The sequence below is a fragment of the Diaporthe citri genome (assembly GCF_014595645.1).
Source record: "Diaporthe citri strain NFHF-8-4 chromosome Unknown scaffold_2, whole genome shotgun sequence".
Lineage (NCBI taxonomy): Eukaryota > Fungi > Ascomycota > Sordariomycetes > Diaporthales > Diaporthaceae > Diaporthe > Diaporthe citri.
The window spans coordinates 4,350,542-4,365,066 of NW_025064847.1; the positions used below are offsets into that span (position 1 = coordinate 4,350,542).

At 57.0% G+C, this 14,525-nt stretch overlaps 4 protein-coding genes across 4 annotated transcripts; 2 read left to right on the forward strand and 2 right to left on the reverse strand.

Moving 5' to 3' along the window:
• Window positions 1-1,393: 1,393 nt before the first annotated feature.
• INS49_006742 (uncharacterized protein) lies at window positions 1,394-2,041 on the forward strand (the record flags this gene model as incomplete). The annotated part of the gene is made up of 1 exon (XM_043167511.1): window positions 1,394-2,041. One exon carries the CDS (start codon window positions 1,394-1,396, stop codon window positions 2,039-2,041), a length of 648 nt encoding a protein of 215 aa, XP_043028655.1.
• A 3,273-nt stretch (window positions 2,042-5,314) lies between these two features.
• On the reverse strand, window positions 5,315-6,345 carry INS49_006743 (uncharacterized protein; the record flags this gene model as incomplete). The annotated part of the gene is made up of 2 exons (XM_043167512.1): window positions 5,315-6,150; window positions 6,273-6,345. 2 exons carry the CDS (start codon window positions 6,343-6,345, stop codon window positions 5,315-5,317), a joined length of 909 nt encoding a protein of 302 aa, XP_043028656.1.
• An 826-nt stretch (window positions 6,346-7,171) lies between these two features.
• On the forward strand, window positions 7,172-8,420 carry INS49_006744 (uncharacterized protein; the record flags this gene model as incomplete). The annotated part of the gene is made up of 2 exons (XM_043167513.1): window positions 7,172-7,800; window positions 7,868-8,420. The coding sequence occupies 2 exons, from the start codon at window positions 7,172-7,174 to the stop codon at window positions 8,418-8,420; spliced, it is 1,182 nt and encodes a 393-aa protein (XP_043028657.1).
• A 1,141-nt stretch (window positions 8,421-9,561) lies between these two features.
• Window positions 9,562-10,728, reverse strand: INS49_006745 (uncharacterized protein; the record flags this gene model as incomplete). Its single annotated transcript, XM_043167514.1, has 2 exons — window positions 9,562-10,161; window positions 10,231-10,728. The coding sequence occupies 2 exons, from the start codon at window positions 10,726-10,728 to the stop codon at window positions 9,562-9,564; spliced, it is 1,098 nt and encodes a 365-aa protein (XP_043028658.1).
• Window positions 10,729-14,525: the final 3,797 nt, after the last annotated feature.

Below are 14,525 nucleotides of genomic sequence, written 5' to 3' on the forward strand. Positions count from 1 at the left end.
CTGTTGTTGGTTACTTTCTATAACACACGCGGTAAGTACCGTTCCATGAGGGACCCTTGTATACCCGAGGTGTGCCATCTCCTGCAGTCTAGCAAACATGCATGTCAATCTTTCCCTAAAGTCGAGCCTGCAGGTCGCCAGATATCAAGACCGTCCCCACTACTGCGCACCTCTGCCTCGAGGCTCGCTGTTTTCCCCCTTCATTCTTTGCAACGACAGCACACCGATGACCTTCCTAGCTGGCCTTGTCTGTATTCCGTTCCACCGGTCGCAGCTTGCAAAGACCAGTCGACCCAAAACAACAACACGCATTGGCTCATATTGTCTGCTCAGCTCCACCGCTCCTGCGCCTAACCGTTTGCTTGTACCACTGTAACCAGCGATCGCAGCTTGGGCTTCTCGGTCAGGGCCAGGGAAGCTGTGCACGATCACACATTCATTCTGCTCTCCGATCTCCGAGACTCTCTGCCTGGAACAGACAACCACTGGCTTGTCGCTGCAGATTCTATGAGGCCGATAGCTGGAGCGTCTTGGTCCAGGTCTTGTGCAAATTCCTACAGGAGCGAAACGAGGTTACACACTACTTCCTCTGCACGCTACATGTGCTACGAGTGATCCAGTGTGAGTGTACACGCACGTCTGTCTTTGCTCTTGGCTCCGCTTGCTAATCGCTCAACGACTAGCTCCCCCATAAAAGCCTCCCACGGCCCTTCGAGGTCCAATGTCTGCGGTTGCCGGTGCTCGGATTACACCACATGATCTTGACATCAATATGGTGGAAACCATGACCAGCCCCTGGAACCAATGGCCTGCGTCTGGCATGCCTAAGCCAGGCTTTTACTCTGACTTCAAGCCAACGAGTCCTAGTGACCGGCGTGTAGCTCGGATAGCGACCTCGCCCAGTTTTGCCCTCAGCAACCCACCGCTGCAACATTCTGCTTCATCGCTCGCGCCCCGCAGGGAGTCATTCCATAGCAGCCACGCGAGCACTCCCTCGCCTCTGGAGTGGCCGTCACCAACCTTTTTACCCAGCTACAATTTCTCCCGCTCACTGGGCACCGCGCCGAGAGGTCCTCAATATGATGTTCACTCCTCCCCGACGCAGCATAGTTCCTTGGTCAGCGAGAGCTCTGAGAGCGCCTTGCCTGGAGTTTCTAGGATACAAGATGTGTGCCCAGTTCCAGGAACAGCTGGTAACTATGTCCCAGCGAGTTTCCCACGATCTTTGGATCACGACGCGGCGGCCAGTCGGGTGGAAGCCGTGACACCGAGCACGAGACCGACCTGGCCAACGCAAGCTCCTCAAGTCCCTGGTTCCTCGGTCAGCGAGTCGCAGACGCCTCGGCAGCAATCGAAGAGCGTGACCGTACGCTCGCTGCTGAACGACGATAGAATGTCCTCAGAGCTCAAGTACGATCTATGCCTACGGCAGCAGCCCGCGAACGCGCGGTCGTGTGGACTGGGCGACAGGGACAGACGGGTCGTCGACCCACCTCCGATCCTGCAGCTGAGGATCGACGCTCCGTGGCTCTCACGTCAGGAAATCAGCCGCAAACTGAGGACACCGTCCTACGTTGTTCACTGCTCGATATGGAGCCCGGACGGGGAGGAGGACATGTCAGGGATGCCTGACGACTATACAAGACAGAAACGATTGATGGGCAACCTCGTCGCATCTCCATTTGTTGGGTTTGACGAGCGCGGCGACGAAGGTTGCTTTTTCTGTTTCCCGGACATCTCATGCCGCACTCCCGGGAGGTACAGGCTCAAGTTCGTGCTTGTCGTCCTAGAGTGGCCCCTGCGGCCGAACGCGAAGTCGATGATCAGAGCCGAGCTACTTTCCGACGTCTTCCAGACGTACAGCGCCAAGGAGTTCCCCGGCATGTTGGAGTCGTCCGCACTCGCCAAGGCCTTGAAGCATCAAGGCTGTAACATACCCACCAAGAAGGGGAATGATAAGACCGGCAAGCGGGACGACAGCGAGGAGAACTCGGGCGGGGAAGACTCCCCTCGCAAGCGAGCAAGGAACGACAGCCTGTGAGAACGCCCTGTTCACTCCTTCGCCCAGCTTGAGTTGTCGCTCATAGGCGGACTTTCAGCAGGATTCGGTGCCGGCTGTGATGCGTTCCTGGTGGACATTATGGGCGGACCTCAGCTTGTCCGTTATCCTTTCTGATGATCACTTCTCTGACTCTCTTTCTTCTCGATATAATATTGGTTTTTCTTTTGTCTAATATCTGGGCCGAGGCACCTCCGTGCGAGACCGACCGAAGCACACGAGCGCAAACCTCCCCTCATAATGGATATCTGCGTGGGGAGGGCTACGATTGGGTGCGCTGCTTGCGCGAACAAGGACAAAAAGGGTATAAAGGGGGCTAGTGGCGTTTGCTGCGTTCTGAGTACAGTGTGACCGCAAGCAATGCGCTGTTACATAGTGGGAATTGGACAAGCTTCGTCTTGTTACGACACTTGTCGGGTAGGCTTATCTGTTATGGCGTTGGAACCGGATTGGGGGTTACTGGGCGAGGTCTAGATGCTCGCATACATGTCAAGGGCGCCCACACTAGATTCGCCTTCAGAACAAAGCACGCGGGTGTTGCACGATGATGAATAGGGAAAGTTTTGGTACGATTTTACGACCGGAGGTTGCTCCACTGGGAGGTCAGCGTGTCGGTTTAAGTTCACCCAGCCATTTGGCTTCGAGGCCCAGGGGCTCTTCCAGGCCCGAGGATACTCTTGAGACGGGGCAGCAGCAACCCGCGGCCCGTACTCAGGGTTGGAATTTCGTGGCCGCTATAGCTTCTTTCGGATGTGATGGCAGATATCACCGAAAATGGCATTCCTTGCGCCCCGACCATCAAGAACGCCATGAAAGCTTGAGAGGCCGGCCAAGATCGCCACTTGACCAATGCTGTAGGCAAAGCAGGTCTGCACATTTGGGGATAGGTGGAAAACCCTAAAGGTATAACGCTGAGGGTCGTGCTCGCTGAGAGGTCCGGACGAAGATGGCCACCCGCCAAGGCAGTCTCAACAAGAGACGTCACACTGGGTGTGGCGATCAGACGAGCATCATTCTCTCCTGGCCAACGCCAGTCCGACACGAGGAGAGGGGGGGAAAACCTGACAACAACATCGCGTCTGGATTCCCCGCGAATATGAACGCGTATTCCTAGCTCCTTGTTTCCAATACCCTGTTTGTTTCGTATCTGTTCTGGACCTAGGGCCATCCGGCCACCCACCATCGCGTGCGTGTGTGATGGGGGGCCCTCGTTGACAGGTCCAAGGCTGAATACTTTGCTGTGTTGGTGTGGGTGGTGTGAAACGGCCCGGCACCGTGCCGAATGGCACTCCCCGGGTTCCGGCCAGCCCTCCCTCCCCCCTCCCCCATCCCCCATCCCCCATGCCATCACATGAAATAAATTCTCCGGCCAAATCTGACTTTTCCGTGTCACCCTAACCGTGCCCTTGGTTGGCGCGATAATCTAGGTTTACTAACTCTGCGCACCCCGGCACACCCCGGCCCAGAATGTCCCCTGTTGGTTGCTTCTGGCCCTGCACGTCACCGCCGGACCGGGTTTCCGCCGGGAGGGGCTGCAGGGAACCCTGCTGAGCTTAATCCTGCGCCGCCTGGACGAGATCGGACGAGATCGGACGACACTTGCGAGGCCCCCAGGTTTTATCCCCGTGTCGATGGGTTGGGGAGGGGGCGGGGGGCACGACCATGTCCAGCATGTTCTTGTCCTTGTTCCTCGGTCCAAAAGGGGCGGGTGAGTGCTTTGCAGTATGACCGAGCCCCAGGTAGAATGAGACGTCTGAATCTGACGACGGCTTGGTGTTCGAGGTTGAGACCACGTCGACGTGGAGGAAGACAACTTGGCCATAAACCTCCGGAACCAAGGACCCTGGGGTACCACACAGCCTCGGACCGTGGTAGACGCGAGCAGCATGCGGGCCAGCGGTTCAACCGATTACCAAAGATCACGCACCACGTCTTGGGAGAAACCGGGACCGTGCCTATCCTGCTGCCCCCAAGGACCTGTTTCTAGGCTCGCCTCTTGTTACCACTCAGATGCTCTAGGCCCGGGGAGCCGGGCTTTGGATGGGTCATTACCATGGCTGCCCTGCCTCGTCCTCTCGCCCAGTGACCCCCCCGGGTGAATCAGTCCCAGATTGGATGGTCTTCGGCACGGTATTCGGTGTGTTTGCCCTGTCCGAGCTCTTCCGTCGTCGTCGACGTTGGATCTGCAGGCCGCAGGAACGCTGCTGTATGTGAGGGCTGAGGTATCGAATATACGGCCATCATCCCAACATACACAAAAAATGAAGGACCAGGTCTTATTCACTAATGTCACATGCAGTGAACCGCCGCGGGTTGGGGTCATCTCCATGGTCATGAAGCGGCAGTACCCAAGATCACTCGTAAGGGAGCTGGCCTCGAGTTTGGTCACGATGCTGATCAGTGGAGTAGCCCCGGTGTCAATACTGCCGTCGTCGAACTTCAGAGCTTACGCTATGACTGCCTGGGGTGATCCCGTGGGAGGTTATCCCACACAAGGCTGTGCAACAGGCGCTGATCCCAAGGAGGTTGGCCCACAGGAGGTTATCCCATAGGAGGCTGGCCCATAGGAGATTAGCCTACAGGTTATCCTACAGAAGGAGAAGGTCATCCTATCTGAGTCCTCCCACTGGCAATGTACTAAATAGGCAAGGTTATGATATCCCCGGCAGTACCTAGGCAAAGAAGAGAATTATGATTATAGAAATGCCTCATCGCATTTACTTTGTAAGAATGAGGCCATAGCTAAAAGTAATTCGCAGCTATACCATGTCACCACAGCACCGGCGGCTATCAAATGGGAAAGCATTGGAATCATGGCTTCATCTCCTGGAGATTGGCCAGCACGGCTTTTGAGCAGTGTTATACAAGCAGCCGTCACTGTACAGCATAACTAAAATGTAAACCAAGCAGTATTCTCAAAATTACCATGGGTGCCGTGGTATCTCTGGTATTTCTCGCATCACCGGTGTAGCAGAGCTACCAGCCACACAGAACGCGTGGATCCACAGCTACCAAGGTTCCATGGCTCCACGTACCCACGTACTGGATCCGTACACGCTCCTCATGGGAGAGCTTCACGTAAGATGGTGCTATAACGTGAATTGATATGCGTGAGGCTATCATCGCTCGTTCTTCATGGTTCTTCTATGTACTCTTGCGTACCTTCACGAGTTTTCGGTGTCCCTACGGAGTGTATGTCAGGACAGATGAGTACTCTGTCAGAGCCACTCCACGAAAGACGTTCCTAAGAACTGCCTATTCTTCATCCTCGTTCTGGATTGACTTCAGGTCTTCCCCGTCAGCAAGTCGGAACCACTCCTGGCACATCATCTCCCGGTCCGCCCTGTCCTTGTCCGCCAGCCCCTGCCTCTCCGCCGCCATCTTCTCGAGCACCCCCATCTCCCGGCACGCCTCCTGCACGCCCGATATGGCTGCCTTGAGCAGGTACGTCCTCCTTTCGGGCGAGTCTCGCGGCCCGTCCATGAGGCACGAGAGGTTCCAGAAGCCCTGCGGGTTGTCGAGCTCGAGTGCCGCCACACGATACAGGTCTCTCGCTTCCTTGGTGCGGTTCTGCTTCTGCAGGATCTTGGCCTGCTCCAGCGTCCAGGTGACCTCCCATTCCCACCTCGGTTCTCGCGGCTCAGGGAGGGTCACGTAGTCTGGGTCGGCCCCTTCCTCGATGCTGAAGCTTCGACTGTCGCTGGCTTTCGACGGTGCGCCGGACTTATCCTTCGCCTCCCAGGCCCTCTCTGCTCTGCGAAATGAATCCAAAGCCAGCCTATCATGGCTCTGAGTCCCTTGTTTTGCAAGAATCATGCCCTGTAGGGTAAGTGCATCGGGGTCTGTGCCCCTCTTGAGTAGTTTTTGGAAGCGAACATCCGCGTCGATGAACATCTTGGACGCGGCTGCCTTCTTCTGCATGGCTGCGGGCACGCTGGAGAAGATGCGCACAAGGGTCAGCGTCGAAGGGTCATATCCCAGCTCCGAGGCCGACCGCAGCATATGAGTGCCGAGCCTCCACCGCGCAGCAGAGTTGTCAGAGATCAGAAGGATTCCCACCCAGTGCAGGAGGGAGACAGGCAAACCGAAATCTGGAGCGTGTCAGTTAGGATGGACGTTTTGGAGGAGAAAGCAGTCTCGAGAGATGTTGTGGAAGACCACAACCGTGACACTGTGCAAGCAGATTATCGCGTCTGAATCGGACTGGGCCTACCTGTCTCGAGTCTTGGTCGCCAGGAGCTCTCATGCTGTGTGGCTGCAGACACGTAACTCTGAGCGGCTTCCATACACTGTAGAGGAGTGAGGTGCTTGGCACCTATGCCTTCGATGCTGTTTGTCCAGTCCTTGATAGGTGGCACATCGGATGTTGAGAATATCCATCTTGGAGCCTCATCGCCCTTTGCCGATAACCTTGGAGATGCCGACGGAGAAGGGGACGGGCGGGCTGGTGGGCGGGCCGGACGGACCCTTTGGGCAAAGCGACGGTTGCTTAGGTTATGTACAGGCTGAGGCAAGAGCATATATGCCGGTCGAAGAGGCTTATGATGTGAAATTGTACAAGGAGAGGCGAATGAGAGTAACAACCTCCTGGCCGATTGGCCGGGAGTGACGATTGAGCTCATGGGCTCATAGGCTCGGATTTGAGTGAGAGTCGGAGGTCGTGCCCAAACTCCTCGTCATTAGAAGTAGTATCCACGGAGACTGAATAGAGTGAGCACAAGTGTGGGTACCCTGCAGATGCTCGATTTCCAGAAATGCCGGTGGTGAAGCCCATCTCAGTCTGTTCCACTCATTGAGACCTCGCACACAATAAGAGGACTGGTCGTCAGACCCGGCTGGCCGTGGTGCAGACAGGCCAGGCGAGTGAAGTGGGTCGGCGCGGCAGCCACACTGATAGACCAATCAAACGTGCAGTAGCACGGCCGTTATCGATAAGGACCCTGGCAGAAAAGTTGGATGGGTTCCAATCTCATCACACCCCCCAAACTCACTCTACAACCAAAACACACTGACTGATCCAACAAGCATTCACCGCGTGTGATCCGAGACAATATAAGACCAAGCATATTCTAACTCCTGTGGACTGCCGGAATCTCTCATTGAAAGGTCAAGATGGCCCCCAAAAAGGCCACAGCCAAGTCGCCAAAACCCAAAGCCACACCAAAACGCCTGGCCAAACCAGAGCTCGTGGTCTCATCAGGCGCAAGCTCAAATTACGACGATGTGCCGGATCCGGATGCGGAGGCAGCACAGGACGAAGTAGGGTCGGGCGAAGACTCCGGGCCAGAGCCAGAAGCGGTGACACCAGCAAGGAAGGGCGGGAAGCGGAAGGCAGCCGACGAGGGCGGAGACGAGAGCCCCGGCGCCAAGAAGCCCAAGGTGTCGTCCTCCGTCAAGATCTCCGAGTCCGTGACGGAGTCGGGCGGGAAGAAGAAGCACGCGCATAGGAGCGTCAAGGTCGAGATCCCTGTTTCGACGACGCCGGCGACGAAACCTGCCGGGAAGCACATCGTCTTCAACGACGACGACGGGCCCGCCGAGTTCTTCACGCCGCAGGAAGCCCCGGCCCAGGAGCTGTTGGACGCGCAACTCTCCGAGGCCGACCGGGGAGGCGGAGCGGATGGCGGTGAGGAGGACGAGGGGAGCGACAGTGACGATGATGCACCGGAGGCCGTCTCAACGCACGCGGCGGCAGCACAGGCTGCGAAGTCCGCCCAGGCGGCCACAAAAGCCGCAGAGAAGTAAGCCAAATATCGTGACGGCGCACAGTGTCAGGCTCAAGACGTTTTGCTGACGCACATGAACTAGACAATTAGAGCTCCAGAAGCGCAAGCGACAGGAGCGCGACGCCCGCCTCAAGCAGCAGGCCGAGACGCGCAAGAAGAACCAGGCCGTGTCTGACAAGGAGGCCGCAGCAGCAGCAGAGGCAGAGGCCTCCCCGGAGCCAGCACAGCCTGCCCCAGGCCGGCGCGACCACCTGCCCAGCGTGTCAGCGGCGCCGACGCGCAAGCGGCTGGACAAGCGGTCGCTGCCCGACGTGCTACCGGACGACTTCCTCGAGGCGGCCTCGGACGACGACAAAAATGACGACGGCTCCGACCAGGACGACGAGGCCGCCGCGCGGAGGCCGAAGAAGCCCAAGTTCAACACCGTCATGAGGCAGGTGGCCAAGGCCGAGTCGCGGCGGCCGCAGGACCAGCGCGTCGGGTCGACCGTGTACCGCGTCGCGGGTCCCCGTGACGACAACCCGAGCCTCGCGCCCAAGCTGGGCAAGTCCTCGCGGAACGCCAAGGAGCTGCTGCTGCGGAGGCAGCGGCCGGCGGCGCGGAGGGGCGGGTTTCTGGTGAAGAAGCGGAGGTAGTACGTGACGGGGCAGGTGGGGTTTTATGGATTAATTGCCATACAATGGGATGGTCGCCTTTCCCAAAGCAAAGTCGATGTACCGCATCATGAACTCGTCCAGCAGCATCTCTGTGTGTTTGTGCAGTCAAGCATATAGGACAAGGAGGACCCACCTGGTGTTGAAAGCTAGCCAGCAGCTCCCAGACATGCTTCCGGTCATACAACGTGGACAGGACCCATGAGGAGGGGGTTATGCAAGCCCTAGCTGCCGACTGCAGAGAAGCGCGTGCCTATGTTCCGGGCTCTGTGAGAACACGTCAAAGACCTGGCCAGGAGACATCGTTCGCCTGCGGGACGAAATTCTGGGAATCCCAGCTGACCGCATATCCTGGTAACAGCGCGTATTCCAGGAGGGGCCGCGTTAAAATAATGACCTAGGTTGGCTGCGACGAAGTGGTGCAACCTGACGAAAGGCCAAGGAAAGGTACGGTTCTGCGCCGTTGACGGCACAGTTCCTGGTCCAGCATACACCGAAGTAGAAGAATTCAAGTCAAACATGCGGCCATTGACCAAACAAATGAGCCACAAGCCATTCTTGGAGTCCGTTTATCATGAACATATCCATTCTGATATATCTCCTGATTATCAATAAAACATGTAAGTATACGTAGCAATATGGCATGTCCCGAAGAACATCAATATGTGCAGTAAAGACCGTACCCAGAAATACGACTGGGTAGGTAACGAGTAAAGCCTAAGAGTGGTCATTTTCCAAAACGCCATGTCCGTGCAAGGTGACCAGAGCCATGGTCTACCCAAACAGCCCAGTATCAATCCGTCCCGAAATTCGTCAGGCCTTCTGAAAACCCAACACGAGCCCAGCCCAAAAGCCCGAGCCTTTTATTTCTCTCACCCAAAGCCGAGAGCCGACCCAGAATCGAAACGCCGTCCAAGAGCTGGACATCCCCTCAGCCCCAACCGCCAAAGTGACGAAGTTCGCAAAAGAATAGAATATAAACAGTAACAGGCGTAGTATGAGGGGTATCAAATCGCTTATATATCCAGTTGTAGTCGTTAAGTAAATCGAATGGATGGCAGACATGCCAATATAAATGAAGTAAAGAGCCGTGACGACCGAAACAGGGGGTGCGGTCATGTTATCATAGGAGCCAACTTGCCGCCATGATCAAGATCGACGAGGGAAGCAGCCATGACGGCCCTCGGCTGAAAGTCGACAACCCGGCGCTGGACACTATGGCCTCAGGCATCGTCGTGTTTGCAAAATTTGGGCCGCATAAAGTGTTGACCTGGTCGGCAGCCGAATCATAGGTATTGGCGATTGGCTGCCTTCGGTTTGCCGTGGCAACCTGATAGATGGCCATCGTGTCCTGTAGACACGAGGCGCAGATGGGCACAGTGCCGCCCGGGAGAGTCGAGTTCAAAGGCAAATAATAGAAATATGTGTCTGTCGGGTTCGTTGCATTTGTCACCGCGTTCCCAAAACAGTAGACAGCCGTGTCCGGGTCCTTCAGGCAGGTGGCGCTGTACACAACTTGGTAAGAGATGAGACCCAGGTAGGCCTCCTTGATCGTCGGATTGTTCGCTTCATAATCAGCGCCACAATTGCTGGAGTCGGTCAAGTTTTTAGCCACTCTTGCAAGGTAGTCGGTGCAGCGAGTGACGTTTGCTTCACACGCATGATCGAGCACTGTCGATATGCTGACAAGCGACTTCTCAGCCTCAAAGAAGGACTGTGAGCTCTGTGGATCAAGTTGTCAGTATGGAGCACTTGGGCTGATAAATCATCGAGAGCGTGACTGAAGCCTTACCTGGAGCATCAGGGAAACCGGATAGCATTCTTGCAGCTCAGGATCGGCAAGCATGCTGTCGAAAAAGGTCGGACAGCTGCTTGAGGTGAAGTTGCTTGATATGCCGCCGTCAAAAGGGCTCGGCAATGGGCTAGCCGAGGTCGTCGAGGTGGCAGTTGCTGACGGTGATATTGTGATCTCGAAGGTGGTGGTGACAGAAGGCGCGGCCGTAGCCCTCCTCCTGAGCTCATTCTCCGCGGGGTCCATCATCGTCCAGCTTCCCTGGTCCAAGACTGGTATGTGCGTGTCCAGCAAGAGTGACTCAGCTAGATATGGAGCCCGTGTCGGCTCTGGCAACTCGTCGATGGTAGTATAGGCCAGCGCAGGCGAGGCGAGCGACAGCACAAGACACAAGGCCGTGGGCCATTGTATCCGTGGTCTGTGATGCCGGGCTGTGGATGAAGCCGCCGCGTTGGCGGCAGCAAGGTGTTCAACGAGAGGACTGTTGAAGATAGCCATGGTTATATCGTGGCTGCACAACACATTTGATTCATGTGAAACATAATCCGGTAACACAAGGGGCCCCGAGGTTCCTCAATGAGTGACTGGTGACCGGCAGAGAGGTCACGTAGGGAGGTGGGTGGAGGATCGCCGTCGGAACGCTGATCTTGGTGGTAAGAGTGGACGATCGTCGCGCGGATGCCCGAATCTGCTCCTTTTCACCTCGTGGCGCGGGATCGGCCCATGCCCTTTTAACGTAGGCGCAAGGGAGTGATAGCACCCAGATAGGGCCGGGAACGAAGACGGCTAGCAGGCTGGCCAAGGTAGGAAAAAAGGGAAGGGAGGGAAAGGCTAATCTTAAGAAGCGTGGCAGGGCGAGGTGGCAGTGGGACAGGATTTATCAAGTCAACCAGTGCGGCGGGCTTGCTCGAGGGCCAGAATAGCTTAGGCGCGGACGGGTAAAATTAAGTCGGTTCCCGTAGAGCGGAAGGCCAAGCCAATAAGACACGCCAGGGCCAGGGCCTACTTGTAGACGAAGAGAAGGGTGCCGTGGTGTAATCTGCACAGTCAGGCAGGCAGCTTGCGCAAGATGCTGGAAAGCTAGTGAGATGAAGCTGGGAAGAAGCGTCTTGTTTGCAGCGAGAAGAAGGGCGAGGCGCGGGTGAACAACTGCGGGGGCGTCAGAGGGAGGCCTGAGGTCGAGTCTGAGGTCGAGGTTCTGACTGAGCAAAAGCCTGGGATGGTGGGTAGAAGCAAGCGTCGTCGATGTCGGACCGTTGAAAGGTTGGGAGAACCTTGACTGTAGGATTCGTCTGGGAGATAAATTTGGAGCGGACGAGCGTGAGGCGTGCACACCTGGCTGGGGCCGGCTCCCAAAATCGGCCGTCGACGACGCGAAGAGGCTCGAAGTGGAAGAGGATGGCTCCTAGCCTGGCCTGGACCGGGGAGAGCACGACGAATACGGACGGGGTCAGACCTTGTTGCTATTACGGGACCCAGAGAAAGACTTGTCGAAGTGGTCGACAACAGGCTGTTGTTGGTGGGGATGGGGAATTAGCAGTACGGAAACAAGAGGAAACAAAACAAGAGAAAAGCCAACAAGCTCAAGGACACGAAGAGACAGGGCAGGGCAATCAGGGAATCGACTGGGAGGGACCCCGGAAGGGGAAGGTGTGTGCGTGCAGGGTACTTCTAGGGGAAGGAACAGGCTGGGACTGGAATGAACAGGCTCGTTTTCTCTGTTGGGGGGGGGGGGGGGGGTGGACCTGCCCGTGTTGGAGACGGAATGCGTGTGTGCATGTAGATACGTACCTCTATACAGACAGTGCTGTCCGTGGCGGTGGGAGGAGTGGGTGTGGGTTGGGTCTCTCTCTCTGTGGGTGAGGGTGTGGGTGCCCCTGCGGGTGGGGGGGTGAGCGCCTGACCCTGGACCTGGCCCAGGCCGAGCTTGGCCATGGATGAACAGGTGTGAACAATCCGAGCTTCGAGGCCTGGGCGACCTTGGAAGGTGGGGCCCGGCAGAGATGGGGTGAGAGCGCGGGATTATTAGAGTGCATCACAGAATTCAATAACTCGTCAAGCCATTCCACTTCCAGAGCGCTGGCATTGGGCAGATGGGCTGAGATACTCGCAGACCGCCGCCGCCTTCTACTATAGTACACTATTTGGTAGGTATGTGTTAAGGTACGTACCTCACCACGGTATCATTACCGTCATGTACCCATGTACCACAGCAGACGGTTGACCAGTTGACCAGTTGGACGCCCAAGACGTTGCAGGAAAAAAGAAAATGGTTGCGTAACGCGTGGTCGGGTGGATGGATTGGCGGACGGCGGATGGCCCACCAACCAGCGAGCACCAGCACCAGCATCAGCACCAGCACTGCAGCTCCAGCAGTCGCGTGAGTGAGTGCGTGAGCGGGCAAAGGGTGTGAGTGCGTGTGAGTGAGTGAGACGATTGCCGATCTCTGCAAGAAATATGCACAGAACAGAGACTGTCGATCGATTCTTCTAGACCTCCAAAGCCACTTCATTCCTCTGCCGAACGAGCACCAGATGTCTGGGAAAGGACCCCACAAACCTTCCAATCCAGTCACGTCGTCTGTCGCCTGTTGCTGTTGGCTGCCCAGGCGGCCCGTCTCTGGGGCCAAGCCCACCCGCCCGCCGGTTGTTGGCTTTTCCCTTCCTTGCACATAGCAGGTGACAGGTGCTGCGTGCAGCCCTGTGTATAATAATAAATTTTTTAACAATGGTACCTAGGTAGTCTCACCGCAGGATCCAGGCACTGACAAGTCCTGACAGGCCCGATCGGTTCCCCAGTTGCCGCCAGGCTCATTTCGGCATGGCGAACGGATTCGGCCCCGTGTCCGGATTTTCCATCCCATCTCTCCACACCAGCACCCTCCGGATCGACGAGCCGAGATCGTCCACCGAGGCCGGTCCACGCCAGAGCCTGCGAGAGCTTGCCCGACAACCCTGACACCCTGGCGCCCCTGGCTCAAGCCTGGGTCCTCAGGTCCTGCAGCTCCTGCTTGCTTGCTCAGCCACATGGTCCCTTGGGCGATGGGGGGGCCCCCAATCACCGCGCCTGGAAATTGCATTCCCAAGCTCCAGCCAGCCGTGCAGACACATTGAAAGGAAAACTGACTCATCACACAGCCTGCTTTGGCTGGTATTCCAGAAGGGTTTTGAGGCCTCGTCCCGCGCTCAAGTGCCAATGTGTGGCCCCCTGAGCACTGCAGGCCCAAATGGTAATAAACGGGAGTGCAGGGACCGTCGTCGCACGGCAACTGTTTTTCTTTCTTTGTAATCTGACCCAAGGCCCCCGGGCCGCCGGGCTGAGACTTCATTAACGAGGGATCCCAGGAAGCTCAGGAACCGCCGCCGCCCATCCTTACACCACCTCGACATTTGTGCCACCGGGGCCTATGCAGCCTCATCCGAAAGTGGGCGCTTGTGTGTCCTGTGCCTGCGCCTGTGCCTGCGCCTGTGCCTGTCGATGTTTATTACCGTCTTTGCTTGCTTTGCTTATTATTCGGCCTGCCCTGTCAGATTGCCTCCACGCCGTCCTCTCGCAGCCCTGTCTCACTCGAAGGAACGCACGCCGCCTCTGCGGAAATCCTCCAGATCAATAGTGGTCTTGTCGGGTCTGGGCCCTGAGGGCGGGCCTTTGACTAACTGCTGACCTACCTATATCTATGTTTGTTGCCAGTCGTGGGCTGTGGAAGAGGTCGACATCATCATGAGGCCACGCCTCTCGATCGTAGGCCTGGCGGACACGACCAAGCTCCACACAGACGGGCGCCACGGAGTCTCGAGCATTGGGTTTGCACGTGGTGAATTGTGTGTATGTGTGCATGTGCAAGCTCGTCACCGGTAACTCACGCCTCAGTGCTCGCCCGGGTGGCACTCGCCAACGAGATGTCCTGATTTGCTGCCGCGCCCGATCTCCCAGGCAAGGGAGCCAGCCGAACAAAACAGCAAGACCATGGAGCCGGGCCTGCCGGGGCGCACCCCACACAGAGCCCACGATCGAAGTGAGTGAGTGTGTGATCGGGAGGTAAGGCAATCGCCCGTCTCGGACACATGAAATCTCAGGCCGTCCCCCCATAGCACCGCATGCGCGACCAGTCTCACTCTGATGCGAGACAACCAGGTATTGTTTCCTCGGAAGGGACCGAGGGCGCGGGCGAGGGCGCGCTCTCAAGGTTCCACATATCAGGACCTTGGATAACGATGCCTTAATGGGGTAGATCGCAAAACCTGGATGGATGAACGACTCGTGTTCATGGTACTGCGCTGGATCTCGTAGCGTGC